Consider the following 14,555-nt stretch of genomic DNA (forward strand, 5'->3'; position numbering starts at 1 on the left):
TTCTATTCCGTACTTGTCCACGCCATGCCTCATCTGCAGAGTCCGCCACCCCCGCCACCCGGCGCTCTCCGTTGGAATTCCGGTTCCCAAGACATAGAAGCTTGGCATTGTCTACAATCTACTGAAGAGTCTGAAGGAGCCCGGAATATGTGTATTCCTCCTTGCTCCATCATCGCGTTGACAGTCTGCGATCAACATTTGGCAGTCTCAGTAGCCATAGATGATGTCAAAACTAAACAATTATAACGCAACTTGATTTAAGTCTATATATTCTACTACATCAGTACATAACGGTGAGAATCCTTTGGTTTATCGTTACGGGGCTATCTACAATGTGTTCATAGCTATTATATATAACTTATGCATATGTCTGAAGATACCTCCACTATTAATCCACAAGGTTACATAATTACATAAGAGACTCCGACAAGTGATGAAAATCTACTATGATTCATTTGACTAAAACGTTTGATCCTGCGCGCATTACTTCGAAATAGCAAATCTGACGAGATCCCAGTGAGGCTGTGGACGAAGTAAGAATAGCCGAGGCTGATGTGGCGGAAGCTGAAGATATTATTATTGATCGGCTTCTCCAGCTGAAAATAGAGAAGCCTGCGCCTAGGGAGCATTCGCCTAGATGGCCTATACCTTTACTACCTTCTCTGCATCTAGTATGGCAGGTGCATGCGTGTAAGTCATGGCTGGAGGCAGAGTAGTATTATGTTTTTCCCTCTGATTTCGGATGCGCGCGCCGCGTGTAGGTAGGTTTCTCGCAGACTTTTGGTTGAATCCCTCCGAATTTCATCCTTGTGACATTATCTATTGATCAGGCCATATAATCTAATACTTACCAATCATTTTGGATATACTTAGGTTGAAGATCAGATGAGTCGCGGTTGAAGAGAAAGAAAATATTTTGCTGTGGTGGGCGGCGTTTGACAAAGTGGGTAAACGACTGGAATAATCGCTAAATGCTGACTGCATCTTCAGTGGAACTGTTTATGTTTACAGCTGAGATGAGACGAACATGACGAGGCTGATTGAACTGGCCAGATGAACTGCGCTGGGCCCATTGCGAACGCTGCAATCATCCAGACTAATTCACTGTGTCTGCTGCTTCCTCCAATCATTCACCAAGCCAGTCTCAATAGCGCATCCCCCAAGGAAAAAGCAAAACCACACCCAATGATTGTATCAAATTATCCTCATCAGCCCCAGCACTGGCCTCTGGGCAGCCAGTCTGAGGTGATGGTAGCTGGAGTCAAATTGGCGGAATCACACAGTCAATGCCGCAAACGACCTCCTTTCGTCATTGCGATTGGATGACGTCTTCAGCTGATGGCTCACCAGACTCAGACAAAGATGGCAATGCGCTCCGTCCGCGGGTTGGATGTTATTATGATATAAGCCCTGCTGCAGTCTCGAGATGAAACATTGATCGCTGATATATTTCGGTCTGGCCTCTTTAGCCATTTATTGTAATACACCGCTACCATGTCTGGACAGTCTGGTGCCAAGTGCTACCCTCCAAAGCGACTCATTGTGTGCTGTGATGGTAGACATCTTCAAATCTCCTCTTAAAGCGCATGCTAACCGACCAGGCACATGGCAGGATTCGCTAGCCGACAAGGCTCAGCCGCCGTCAAACCTCACTCGCTTTAGCAGAGCACTGAGCCGCCTCGCTATTGTCGACGGCGAGGACGGCCAACAACACGAGATCCCTCAGATCGTCTACTACCAGAAAGGCGTGGGAACCAGTTTTGGAGACAAATACTGGGGCGGTCTGCAGTCCCCCCACCCCTACAAGTGAATTACTACTGACTTGACCAGGCGTGGCCGGACTTGGCGTCAGCGCCAACGTACGAGCTGCCTACGGCTTCCTGGCCGACAACTACACCGACGGCGACAAGATCTACTTCTTTGGCTTTTCGCGCGGCGCGTACACGGCGCGCGCGGTGGCCGGGCTCGTCTGCAAATGGGGTCTGCTGACCCCGCGCGGCATGGACAACTTCGCGATTGTGTATGATGATTTCTACAACCACAAAATCGACGGATACAATCCGGAGCAGCGCAAACGGATGGGGTTCCGCGACCCCCTGCCGCGGTTCACGGTAGAGATCATCGGAGTGTGGGATACGGTTGGGTTCCAGAAGGCGTGGCTGGGCGAGGACTCGGGCGAGAAGCTGGAGCTGCGCAATACTATACTGCAGGACAATGTGCGCTGTGCGTACCATGCGCTGTCGCTGGACGAGGAGCGCACGGCGTTTCAGCCAATAGTGTGGCATATCCCGCACAAGAACGAGGGGCAGGAGATGCTCCAGGTGTGGTTTTCGGGTGTGCATACAGATGTCGGCGGTGGAGACGAGAATCCCCGGCTGTCGAACATCACTCTGGCCTGGATGATTGCGCAGTGCATGAAGCATAGGCAGCTGAGCTTTGACATTGAAGAGTATCTGTTCGATGATCCCCCGCAACCAGAGGAAAGTGAGATGGCTCCTTGGGCGACGAGCCAGGGGAAACTCGATCACAGCAGTATAATACGAACCTTACAGGGTAAGCTGGGAGGAAGATCAACTCGCAAACCGATGGGGTATAACCCGGAGGGTCAGGAGTCTGATATCACGAATGAATTCATTCACGAATCCGTGCGAGATCGCAATCTCGCCAAATGGCCTTGTGCCGCGCTCAAGGGACGCCACGATGAGAAGAGCTGGAATCTGACGTCTGGCAAGCAGATCTCCGAGGTTCCTGCGTTGCAGATGGAAAAGTATATGAAGGGTCGCATTCGGACGGTGCATGTCACTGAGGAGGATTAATTACAACTTTGGTTTCCGGCGTTGGAATATTTCGGTTTATTTGATGCTTGTTGGATACGTATATTGTGAACAATGGTATACAGCCTCTAGGGGCCAATAATGTTAAAATGGCCGGTAATGACATGTCCACTATAGTTGTCCCTTGCAGAAATATGCACCGAAGCAGTTATACACATTCCGTTGATGGTGCAAATCTGAGCAGCCGACTCTTCATCCCTTGCATACAGTTTCTGCCAGGACACGGAACAGAAGATAACAAAACGCGACCCCCTCGCTCTGGAACCTGCATCTCCGAGCGACCAGCGCATTCTATCACGATTAACGAGCAAGAGACATCTCTATCTACAACATGGACTACACGCGCCTCAGGAGAGATGAACATGAGGAGTTCGTCTACGACAAAACAACACCAACCCAACCACCACAATCGAGTCGTTATCGCTCCAACGCGACCCTTCTCTCCAGCCTGGCGCTGACTATCTCCGTAATCACCGGTATCTTCACCTTGATAGCGTATACAAACGGCCCACGCGATCCCACACCCCAATCACCAGACTCCCTCTTCCGCTGCGGCACATCCGCTGCCGAAGCCAGAGCAGCAGGCTGTCATTTCGACCTAATGTCCTTCTCCTGGCTGCCGTCCGCCTGCTACAACGAGGACCTGACGAACGACTTCCTCAACTACACAGACTGGAAATGGTCGCTCGACATCGAGGGGCGCCAGCTCGTCCCGAAGGAGTATGTCCAGCAGGGGGACTTTGAGTACCTCTTCACGAGCTACGAGTATCACGTCGTGCACTGCGTGTTTATGTGGAAGAAGACGCATCAGGCGATTTTGGACGGCAGTTTCGATCACCTTGATGGGTATATTGCGGGGCTGGGGCATACAGGGCATTGTGGGGAGATGTTGCTTGATCGGGGGACAGACTTGAAGGCTTGGGGAACGCCGGGTTGGACAAAGTTCCCGGCTTGTGGGAGGGGAGTGCTCAACTTGGAGAATGGGTGGTATCGGATCCATAACGGGGAGAAGGCGTGGGGGATGCCGGGTGCTGGGGGGCATCATCATGACTGATCTTAGACAGTAGTTGGCGCAATATCATTGCTTGGGATAGTCAGGGTATACAGTAAATGTGGTTATTGGCTGTAATGAAACGAGACAGAGATAAGACTATGCAAAACCATTCGTAGTAGGCGCAGGCATGGTGACTACCACCTTCAGGGCGCCATGTTTGGAGGATGCCTCGAACGCTTCGTAGGCGTCGTGAATATCATCGAATGTAAACTCTGGGCAATGATTAGCGTGAACACAGTCACGGAAAGGACAGACGCACTGTGCGAGACCAGAAAATGAGGATCGATGCCGCCGGTCTCCACCATGTTCAAAATATCAGGGGTGCTGACAGCATCAACCAGCCGAGTCCTCAAGCCTAGGAGAATGTCAGTGCTGGTTATCATAGACTAGGCATACCCATACAAATATTGCGATGCCACAACTTCTCCAAGTGAAGCTCGCACGACTCCCCAAAGACACCCAAACTGGCGATGGTCCCTCCAGCGCCGACCAGCGCCTGCGCAATCGCGAACGACTCAGCCGTTCCCACTGCTTCAACCACGACGTCGAACCCTCGCTCCTTGGTCACCGCTAGAGCCGAAGAAATCACCTCTTCCTGCCCGCCGAGAACACTCAGCGTATGATCCGCACCCATGGCCTTGGCCGTCTCAAGCCGGGGCTGGCCCCTTCCCACGACGACCGCCATGGCCGGACCGAACAGATTCTTCGCCATCTGCAGGATCATCAATCCGATCGGGCCAGTTCCGATGATCGCGACGGTAGCCCCGGGCTGGATATCCCCGTTCAGAATCCCACATTCATACGAAGTCGGGACGGTGTCTGACAGTGTAACCGCGACCTTCGGGTCGATACTCTCGGGCAGCGCATGCAGCGAGAACGACGCATGAGGGATGCGCACGTACTCAGCCTGCGTGCCGTCAATCTTATTCCCCAGAATCCACCCACCGGATTCACACTGAGATGGCATCTTCCGACGGCAGTAATGGCAGGTCCCGCAGGACGTGATGCAGGAGATGAGCACGGTTTGTCCAGCCTTGAAGTTTGTGATAGCAGCGCCGAGAGATTCAATTACGCCTACTCCTTCGTGGCCGAGGATGCGTCCTGGAGTGCATGTCGGGACGTGGCCCTGGAGGATGTGCAGGTCGGTCCCGCATATAGTGGTGTGGAGGACCTTGACGATCGCGTCGGTGGGTTCCAGGATAGTTGGTTTCGGACGATCTTCGACTGCGAACTTGTTGTCGCCAGTGTAAATAACTGCTTTCATCTTGCCGGCTTTGAGCACAGGTTGACCGAGGCAATCTTTTGAGGAATTAGGTACTGGATAGAGGTCCGGCGCCTCATTCGCCCTTTTTATAGACAATTCGCAACCAGAAAAACAAAGTACTGTGAATTCGCCAAAGGAGGCCACGCGGGATACAGCAGCTGAGCAGAGGGGCATACTAGTCCATTGCTTCTGCTGGCGTTGCAACCACGAGCAAACAAATATGGGTTGGATGTAATGTTGCAGGGATATTGATTGGGGGAATATAGTACTATGCATGAAACCCCAGACATGCAGATGTAGCGCTTATCGGGTCAGAATTGGCAGCGATAGCCGACGGAATCTATGGACAACATTACGAGATTTTGCCATATTGGAAATTGAGTGGTCAAAATGGTGATTGTACATTGCCATTCAGGTTGCCATTTAATCACAGGATCGCTGGAGGAACTGTTGTTCGATAAACGTAATATTCATAAATATCCCGGTGTATTGAATATTGATACTGATTCTGAAACCTATGCTAGTACGCTCGGTAGTACGCTAAGACTGCCAAACAGCATGCACCTGAGGCGCCACAGGACATCCCGTGGGAACCGTATACACCCTGTTCTTTCCCCCCTCAAAAGTCACAGAGTTATCTGGCTCAATCTTATAGAACTTGTACTCGATGGTAACACCCGGCTGGAGTCCCTTGACAGTTGCGAACCAAAGATTCTCGTTCGAGGTGTAGAGACCGGCATTCAGACTATAGCCCGCGCTCGCGTTCCAGTTGCCGAGAGCGCTGACATTACCCGTCATGTAGACATTCTCGCCATAGTAGGTGTTCTCGATCAACCAAAAGGTAACAGGAACGGTCACAGCGGCAACGCAATGAGCAGTGGAGGTCGGAAAGGGAGGCGCCACAGCGCTGTATATGCCAGTCATGGTGGTTTTGCTGCAGGTGGTGGGAACATTATTCGCAGACGAGGAGCCCCAGGAGCCAGGCATGATGTTGAGGCGGCGCTGAAGGGTAGAGAGGAAGGCTGCATAGGACCAGGTGAGATCGTTGGCCGACAGGGGGACGCCGGTGTTGCGGTCATACTGCTCAGCTAAGGAGCCGTTGCTTGGGGTGTATTGCTCGACAAGGAAGGAAAAGTTATCAGCGTAGGCGCGGATGTACTCGGTCAGGGATTTGTAGGTCGGGGTATTGGACTTGTAAGTTCCTGGCTCGACGGTGGATGAGAAGTCACGGAAGAAGGCGAGTGAGGTTTGCGTGATCGTCAGATAACCCTGCTTTTTCCATTGGTGGAGGGCATCGTACAACTGCTCAGCTGCTGCAAGGGTTGCAAGATACCTTTATTTGTCAGAGAGCATGCACGTAGTAATTGAGAAGATTGGTTTGGCCTACCATGGGTTTCCTCCCTGATAAACATCCTCAGGGTAGCGGCCTACATTTGCAGCCTTTCCAGGGCCATGACCAGCGTTGATACCGTAGGTAGAGCGGAAAGAATCGACGTAGACCTTATGATTTGCCAAAGCTTTAGACGAACAGGGTTGGAAGGTCGAATCATCGCAACCAGCCGCAGGGTCAAAGGTATGAATGCTGGTCAGGACTGAGTTGAGATCGATGCCCGAGCGGCCATTATTGACATTGATGTTCGAGACAATGGCGCTCCCGTTCCAGTAAGTCTGCAGGAAGCAAAGGATCTCAGGAGCGACCGCGTCGTACGCAGCATGGGGCTTGCCAAGAGCCTGAGCTACCGCACTGCCTTCAACCATTGCACGGTGCTGAACGGCAGTCGTAAAGAAGGAAGAGCCGTCGACTTCTTCCCAGAGATCGAATCCGGTGTGGTTCCAGTACTGAGCGACATAGGTGAGATCGTTGGCGACAACGGGCCAGATCAGGTTGGAAGCCACAGATTGCTTTCCTTGCTGGATCAGATGGCGCATGTACGTCAACATGGCAATGGCACGAAGAGCAGGACCATCGCGTTGGGGACGGCCCCATCCGCCGGAGTATGGGTTGAAATTGACCTCGAATTTGGGTTCGCCGAGTCCAGACCCGTCAGAAAGTCTGCCAGACGGATTGGATACGTTCTGCAACACAGCCTGAGAAGAGATATAGTCATGAATGTGGCTTTCAAGGGTGTCGAAATTGACACCGAGGAATTTGTTGCCCTCGATGAAGATATCAACCAGCCCTTTGAAGGTCAATGCCGCGTCACGAGTCCAAGTGAAAAAATCTAGAGAACGGAGTAGGTCGAGTCAGCTAAGCCCTTCTAACGGGGCTTTCTACCTACAATCAGGGTTCTCTGTAGTAGGGCTTGCAATGAGCAATCCGGCCGCAGTGCCAGGAGCGTTACTGCCAGTGTTTCCAAGAGCTTTCAGAATGCTCTCGTAGGCCAACAGTCCCTCCTTGACCAGGTAGGAATTCGCAGATGCAGAGGAACGTTCTGCAATTTCATTGGCAGGCGAAGCAGTAGCTAAGTGTCCAAGGACACTGGCTATGCCTACAGCAATGCGAGAGAAACGCATGGTGTTTGGTCTGCGAGATGGGTAGCACAGTAAATTTCTCGCGAGTTAGAGGACTGTGCAGGTAGATCCCCTTTTATTTTATTTTATTAGGGTGGTTTAAAATTCTAGCGCCATCACTAGGTGCAAATGATCAACTTGATCTCAGTGAATTATTCAATAAAAGTGGATGATCGCCTTGTTTGGATATACGCTAAAAGAAGGCTGGGATTCTAACCTGATAGAGGATTCATTTTACTCCAAGATATCAATGACGGGAGCTAGAAGAGATTTTAGTGGTCAGGGGGTCAACTGCATGCTAGCCACACAGAATGAGACTTGATACTGTGCACTGCCTAGACGCGGAGAAGCCGAAGTTTATTTAACTACATTTTCTGGGGAACCTATTGTCTTAATAGCTGATTTGTCTATTTGGCTGAGGTTTTGCTACTAGTACAGGGGCCGGAGATTTATCGCTGATTATACAAATGCCTTGGAAAGCAAATCACCTACTGTAAGTCTATGATTTGTTAAGACTCAAGAGCCTAGTGGGCCACTCTTCAGACGTCTGCTCCTTGCCTGTTTAGATACAGCGGCAGCTTATGTACCCCACTATATAGATATCTGGACTCCTTCTATTTTCTCCTTTATAGATAGTTATCTAATATAATTATCCCTTCAAATTAGCTCTATAGTAAGCGACTAAGCGTAAAAGGTTATAAGCCTTTAATTTTCTCATTAGTAATCTCCTGGAAATAACGTAATCAGTAAGCGAGCGGCCATTATAACTGAGCGGCCACCCTACCATGCAATATTGGCTGGAATCAAATTTAAAGCTATTTTAAACCCTAAAAACTTGATTTTACTACTAAATCTAGTTATGCTTGTGCTGCAGATATTGCAATTACTTATGGCCTATAATATGACAGTTACTACAGCGTGGGGGTGCCTATTAAGGGTGTTGTTCTATATCTACTTGTCACGGGCTAGAAGCCTAATAAATCTATAACCTAGATTTGGACGGTAAGAAATCGCTGAAGGGTTCTAACTAGGGCTGTGGCGGCTGAACATAAAAAGGAGTGTGTGAGTGGTGGACTAGATCATATAACCAGATAGATTACTACATTAATTACTATAAGGGTTATATAACTGCTAGTATCCTTACTAGACAGGAGTTTATTAGTGCCTAAGGCAGATTATAAGTGCCTAGTAGGCTTAAGTACTTAGTAGGCCCTGCCTGCTACACTACCCCCCCCTTTAAATTAAGGCTGTTGTGCCTCCTATGTAGCAAGTACTGCTATATTAGTAAGGTTAACTACTAGCTCCTATATAGGCTATCTATAGCCTACCTACTTAACAAGGTACTCTATTTAATGGCCTTACCTAATATATTTCTCTTACTCCTATAAGATCTTCTTAATAGTATATTCTACTTTACTATTAACTAGTATTACTAGTGGCTAGTAATCACTATTTAATTAGCTTAGGAACAGATTATTCACAGCTAGTTATAAGAGGCTGATATAGAATATATTATATATATCTAGTAGTATATCTAATTAGTAAGTATATAACCTAATAGCTTCAAGCATTATAAACTTTATATACTATATATTAAGTTTCCTACTTAGGTAATCTATTTAAATATTCTATAAGTCTAACCATACTTTTAATTTAATAGTATATCACAGGGCTGCTAAGTAAGAGTAGTTTAAGTACTCCTCCTAGTACTGCTAGGCTATAGCTAGTTCTAACTATACTATATTAGTAGCTTCCCTTATCTTTATTATAATTACTTTAGCCTTAGCCTTTAGTAAATAAGTTATATAGATAGTAGCTACCTCATGGTCTAGCTCTTTAATCTCTAATAGTTTAATATTATACCTATGATCTAGGAAGAATAGACTAACCCCTATACTAACTATATCCTAGCTATTAATTACTAGTTAGGCTATTAGCAGTAGTAACTTCTAATTAATCTATATATAGTTATAGAAGTTCCTAAGGTAGGCCTCTAGTATAGTATTTATTTATTTAATCTACTCATCTATTTACAGGTAGAAGGCTGTTAAGAGGTGCTATTAGATATCTAGTTATTTATAAAAGTACTCCTAGAACTAGCTAATAAACTATAGACCATAGTCTAAAGTAATTATACTAGGAACACTATAATAACTAATAAATTAATTAATTAGTAGTTATACTACTATCTTAGAGTCTATCTATTTATAGGGTACTAAGACCATGCCCTTTCTAAGTCTATTACTAATTACTATTATATCCTCACAGCTATCAGAGGTAGGCAGCTTAGTAATAAAGTTAATAGCTATCTTATACTACTTATAATCTAGGATTAGTAATAGCTTAAGCAATCCCTAATATTATTTATACTATATATAGTTAGCACTATACTTATTATAGTTCTGCATAAATTATTAAATATCTGCAGAGAGCTCTGGCCAGTAAAAGTTCTAGGTAAGTATTAAGTATAGTATATTCTTCCTAGGGTAGCCTATTAATACTAAGTTATAGGTCTCCTGTATAATCTTTATCTATAGAGGTTTATAATTAGGGACCTATTTACAGCCTTAGTAGAGTAGATAGTTATCTAGTAATATTAAATACTTAGTAATTAATACTTAGATATATAACTCCTTTAGGAATTATATAGCCCCTTCCTCTACAGCCTAGTATATCTTCTATAGATTAATATTATCTAGTATAGCTTCTTTCCAGTATTCTTCTAGGGGTAAAGATAATTTACTTAGTAACCTTATATCTAGGTTAGACACTACTTTATAGTTATAGAATACTTATACATACACCTAGCTAGTAATAACCTTAAGTAGTACTAAACAATAATTATATACCTTAAGTCTATTATTATCTATATCCTATGGCATATCTTACTCCCTATATAATAGGGTATCTAGGTAGGCAGCTAGCTTCCCAGGCTAATAGTATATCTTATAGTTAAATTAGCTTAGGGTGTATAACTAATTGTTACAGCACTGACACAGCCGCACTAGCGCAAGGCGGATGTGACAGGCAGAAACCCGAGGATCAATGATCACCAGTCAATCCCGGAGTGATCAGGGCGCGATCCGGAGGAATGCTTAATCCGGACGGGTTTCCGCAGAAAAACAGTTCAGTAGCTGCTTACTGAACGGTAATACTACAACCTTATGGAGGACAATTCGAGTTTACCCCAAGGACGCCGAACACGGCCCCTCACGTGACATGGTATACAGGTATGCGACATAAATCATATACTGGTCGGAAACCCATCTACCAGTATACCACTATACCATCTACCACGACTACCTAAGAAGGAACTCCGGATATATAAGGACACTCATTCACATTGTATCTAGCACTCTTAGTTTAGTTCCTCGCGTTCAATACAAATCATTCACTTGAGTATAAGGTCACTAGTCCGATTCGTCAGTTACTCTCTACTATTGAGTATACGTACTCAATAGGCCTTGCTTCTATCTCTACTGTTATTGTTCTTGTGTTACCTTTGGATTGTCCTTGACCTTGGTAAGGTCATTGTACCCCTGCATCATCAGGCTACCCGGTCGGTAGGCCTCAGGCAAGTATCGGATATAGTCCAGGGACTATACCACCCCGTTCCCAAAGTAGTTGACTAGCAGAGAACAGCAGAGACGGATCCCAGGGTGTGACACTAGTTAGCCACCTATTTTGCCTCCTTAGGGTCCGCTAGGTCACTAATTAATTTAACCTAGATGTTGTAAACCACCATACCCTAGGTTAGCAGGTGAATAATAGCTCCCTAGTAGAATGATTTAGCCTATTTAGGATGGCAGTATATGATCTTAGCCTGCTAGGCAGTCTACAGGCTAAGGCTTAAGTCACCTAACTTAAGCTAGCAGGCGGCTATAAATTTAATAGATATAAGGGTGGCTACTATGGCCTCCCTTAAGGCCTTTATATAGGCCTTCTTAGCCCTATTCTTTATCTCTATGGCTTTCAGATAGTGGAATATGCTTATAGCACTAGTATCTGGTAGTTTAATAATAACTTTATAGTCCTTGCTTAGTTCTGAGGGGGTGGCCCCAGGGCTGCTTAAGGGGCTATAGGAGGAAACTATATAACTAGGTAGGGGCGCCCTAGTGGCTACAGTGGTATATAAGCAGACTTTAGAAGCCTAGGGGATAGTTAATTAAGTAGTCAGAATATACTGTATGGAGGTGGTGTTCTTCTTGATATTAAGAGTAATCTTATAGAGGTTGGCAACTGCCTTCCTCTAGTTATTGCCTAGGGGGTTTTTTAGGACCTCCCTAATAATAGCATAAGTGTTGGTAATTAGCTTGATGAGAGGCTTTGGGATTCCTTGATTATGAACCTTTAAATGGTTTAAATAGATGCTTGTATTGTGGTGAAGGTCTAGGACGTGGTTATGCAGAGTTTTCTGTGGCCTATTGCGGGAGGCTGTCAGGGGTGGCTACCTGGGCTTTGACATTGCCATAGCAATCAAGGCCTTATGGAATTAGGCTCATTTGAAAGCGGCTGATGTTATGAGAAATTGGGCAAATTTTGGGGTCAAAAGATGTTGATTTGGGCGAGAAATTTCAAAAATTAGTTCTGCGTCGAAGTTGTTGTTTTTTGTTTTCAATCACTGCTGAGTCCTTCCTCATCTGGCCCGTCAACTCCGTTTCGAGAAACCACTCCATCTTCAGCAACGAGCTTTACCGAGGTCGTATGAATGCATAAGAACGCAATGGTTCTGGCCACAGCTCTATAAAAGCATAGCACGCATGATTTCTGTACCAATCAAGCGATTCAGTAAATGGAAACCTTGTCATTTTTCTACCCTACTGATTGGTTAAATCCTTCTCATGACTTCACAAAGAGACATCGCCATCCAGACCTTTGACGGGCTGACCTTGAGAGGTTGGTTTTACAGCGCGGGTGAGCGCCGCCCATGTGTCATTCTAACACACGGGGTTAGTTGTATCCTGAATGATATGAAGCGCCGTAACTAATGACGAGTATAGACCGGCGCACTCAAGGAGCAATACTTACCTGATTTTGCCGAATGCTTCCAGGCTTCGGGGTATGGAGCATTAGTTTACAATAATCGCCACTTCGGTGCGAGCGATGGTGAGCCCAGGAGCCATGCCGATCCACTGCTCCAAAGCCAGGACTATTCAGCAGCATTCAACTATGCTGCTTCCCTGGCAGAAGTCAATCCTTCCGAGATCATACTCTGGGGTAGCAGTCTCTCGGGAGGGACTGCGTTGTACGCCGCTGCTATTGACGTTCGAGCCAGGGGCGTTATAATACAATGTCCATTTGTATCATCAGATCGTTTACGCGAAGGGTTCAAAGATGCTATACTGAATACCTTCGCAGATGGTTGTAGGGAAAGAGCCAACAATGATACCATTACATTCAGATCCTGAACCAATGGACAGTGGCAAGGAGGGTAGTAGTGGAGTTATGAGTGATCCTGTCGTTATTCCCTACCACGCCGAAATGGGGCGACGTGGAATTCCTCGTGGCCAATACATCACTCTACAGAGCCAGGTTCACATTGCTGGTTTTGAGCCAAAGGCATTTATACATAGAATATCACCAAGGCCGTTGCTGATGGTAGTCGCGGAGAAGGAACATACCATCCCTGTGGATCAGCAACTTGATGCATTTGAGCAAGCAACGGAGCCAAAGCAAATTCACATTGTGAAGGGTCAGAGCCATTTTCGAATCTACTATTGGGATGGGTCTAAACAGAATATCCCGGTACAATTGGACTGGCTCAAGGATATCTTGCAATATAGGTTACACCAAGAGCTCTTTCTGCCTTTTTGGGTTGCTCTACGGACCCATTACTAAAATCGATCCTGGTACCTGGAGTAAATCTTATGCATTCGGCGTACCCTAGGGCGATGGTGCATCGACAGCGCAAGGCTGACAGAGGCCAGGAGGACGGTAGACGTCATTGATACAGCTCCAGCCCCCTGAATCAAACGCGATGACCAGAGAGAGAGGCGAGACCACCAAGCAGCGTAGGCGATCCGTAAACGCAGCTCCCGCGCATCAAACGACCTGAGGCCAGAAATCAATTTATATGTGCTGTGGCTGACGGGGGAGGGCTTGAACAAGCCCTGCATTTTGCACGCGCCGATTTCGATGAACGTGGCGACGCTGCGAAGTTACTACTGCAAGAAATGGTCCGGTAGCCATCAAGGAACTGATTACCAAAGTCATACACACCCAAGGACCACCGCAACAGACGAAAAGAGAAGAACCTGGACCCAAGTCGCGGCCAAAAATCCACCAGCTAGCGGCGCATATCATCTTCCATGCGCGGGAGATCATGGTTAAGTGCCCTAACGCAGTACTAGAGGTCACCAAACGAACGTACGCTGAGACCGCCCAACCGATGCAACAAACTACCCGACGAACGGACGCGCTGCAGTGCGGCGACTATGCTATCAACTTCACTGAGTCAGCGGACTGGTGGCGGATCAACGACCGCTGTGTCGTCGATAGTTTCGGCCCTGAAGCTGGCATAAATAGCCGTAGCTATTCCATGCTCGCCAAGTTTCAAGGCCGGTCGCTGAGCGACCGCAGTGTCGACGAAGTCCGCCTGGAATAAGGAAAAGGTACACTATGTACTCGTTGACATGGGTCGCCGACTATTCGATTTCACTTGTTATGAATATCATAACCAAAATCCCATGACCAGGAGAGGCGCTCTCAGGAGATAGATTCATGTCGTACTGAAACTCTGCACGGCAATAAGGTGGCAGCTGCCATGCGGATCTCAGGTTACACGTGTCAATATCTAGAATCGCGTGTATTGATGGATACTTCTATTTTTACGGAATGTATCTAGATGCACGTGTCTCACATACATCAATACCTAAGTGTATCTGGAGTTATT

The 14,555-nt window shown here is 46.9% G+C and overlaps 5 protein-coding genes across 5 annotated transcripts; 3 read left to right on the forward strand and 2 right to left on the reverse strand.

Annotated features, from left to right (window-relative positions):
• Positions 1-1,552: 1,552 nt before the first annotated feature.
• On the forward strand, positions 1,553-2,816 carry ALT_2641 (T6SS phospholipase effector Tle1-like catalytic domain-containing protein; the record flags this gene model as incomplete). The annotated part of the gene is made up of 2 exons (XM_089599388.1): positions 1,553-1,781; positions 1,831-2,816. 2 exons carry the CDS (start codon positions 1,553-1,555, stop codon positions 2,814-2,816), a joined length of 1,215 nt encoding a protein of 404 aa, XP_089456534.1.
• A 349-nt stretch (positions 2,817-3,165) lies between these two features.
• ALT_2642 (uncharacterized protein) lies at positions 3,166-3,888 on the forward strand (the record flags this gene model as incomplete). Its single annotated transcript, XM_033561798.2, has 1 exon — positions 3,166-3,888. The coding sequence occupies one exon, from the start codon at positions 3,166-3,168 to the stop codon at positions 3,886-3,888; it is 723 nt and encodes a 240-aa protein (XP_033417689.2).
• Positions 3,889-3,984: 96 nt separating this feature from the next.
• ALT_2643 (putative zinc-containing alcohol dehydrogenase) lies at positions 3,985-5,152 on the reverse strand (the record flags this gene model as incomplete). The annotated part of the gene is made up of 3 exons (XM_033561799.2): positions 3,985-4,100; positions 4,148-4,243; positions 4,291-5,152. The coding sequence occupies 3 exons, from the start codon at positions 5,150-5,152 to the stop codon at positions 3,985-3,987; spliced, it is 1,074 nt and encodes a 357-aa protein (XP_033417690.2).
• Positions 5,153-5,692: 540 nt separating this feature from the next.
• ALT_2644 (putative glucan 1,4-alpha-glucosidase) lies at positions 5,693-7,666 on the reverse strand (the record flags this gene model as incomplete). The annotated part of the gene is made up of 3 exons (XM_033561800.2): positions 5,693-6,485; positions 6,540-7,374; positions 7,432-7,666. 3 exons carry the CDS (start codon positions 7,664-7,666, stop codon positions 5,693-5,695), a joined length of 1,863 nt encoding a protein of 620 aa, XP_033417691.2.
• A 4,838-nt stretch (positions 7,667-12,504) lies between these two features.
• fma-AT (acetyltransferase fmaC) lies at positions 12,505-14,267 on the forward strand (the record flags this gene model as incomplete). Its single annotated transcript, XM_089599389.1, has 4 exons — positions 12,505-12,612; positions 12,664-13,024; positions 13,065-13,408; positions 13,902-14,267. 4 exons carry the CDS (start codon positions 12,505-12,507, stop codon positions 14,265-14,267), a joined length of 1,179 nt encoding a protein of 392 aa, XP_089456535.1.
• Between the last annotated feature and the right edge of the window lie 288 nt (positions 14,268-14,555).

The sequence above is a fragment of the Aspergillus lentulus genome, assembly GCF_001445615.1.
Source record: "Aspergillus lentulus DNA, contig: Alt04, strain: IFM 54703, whole genome shotgun sequence".
NCBI classification, from domain to species: Eukaryota; Fungi; Ascomycota; class Eurotiomycetes; order Eurotiales; family Aspergillaceae; genus Aspergillus; species Aspergillus lentulus.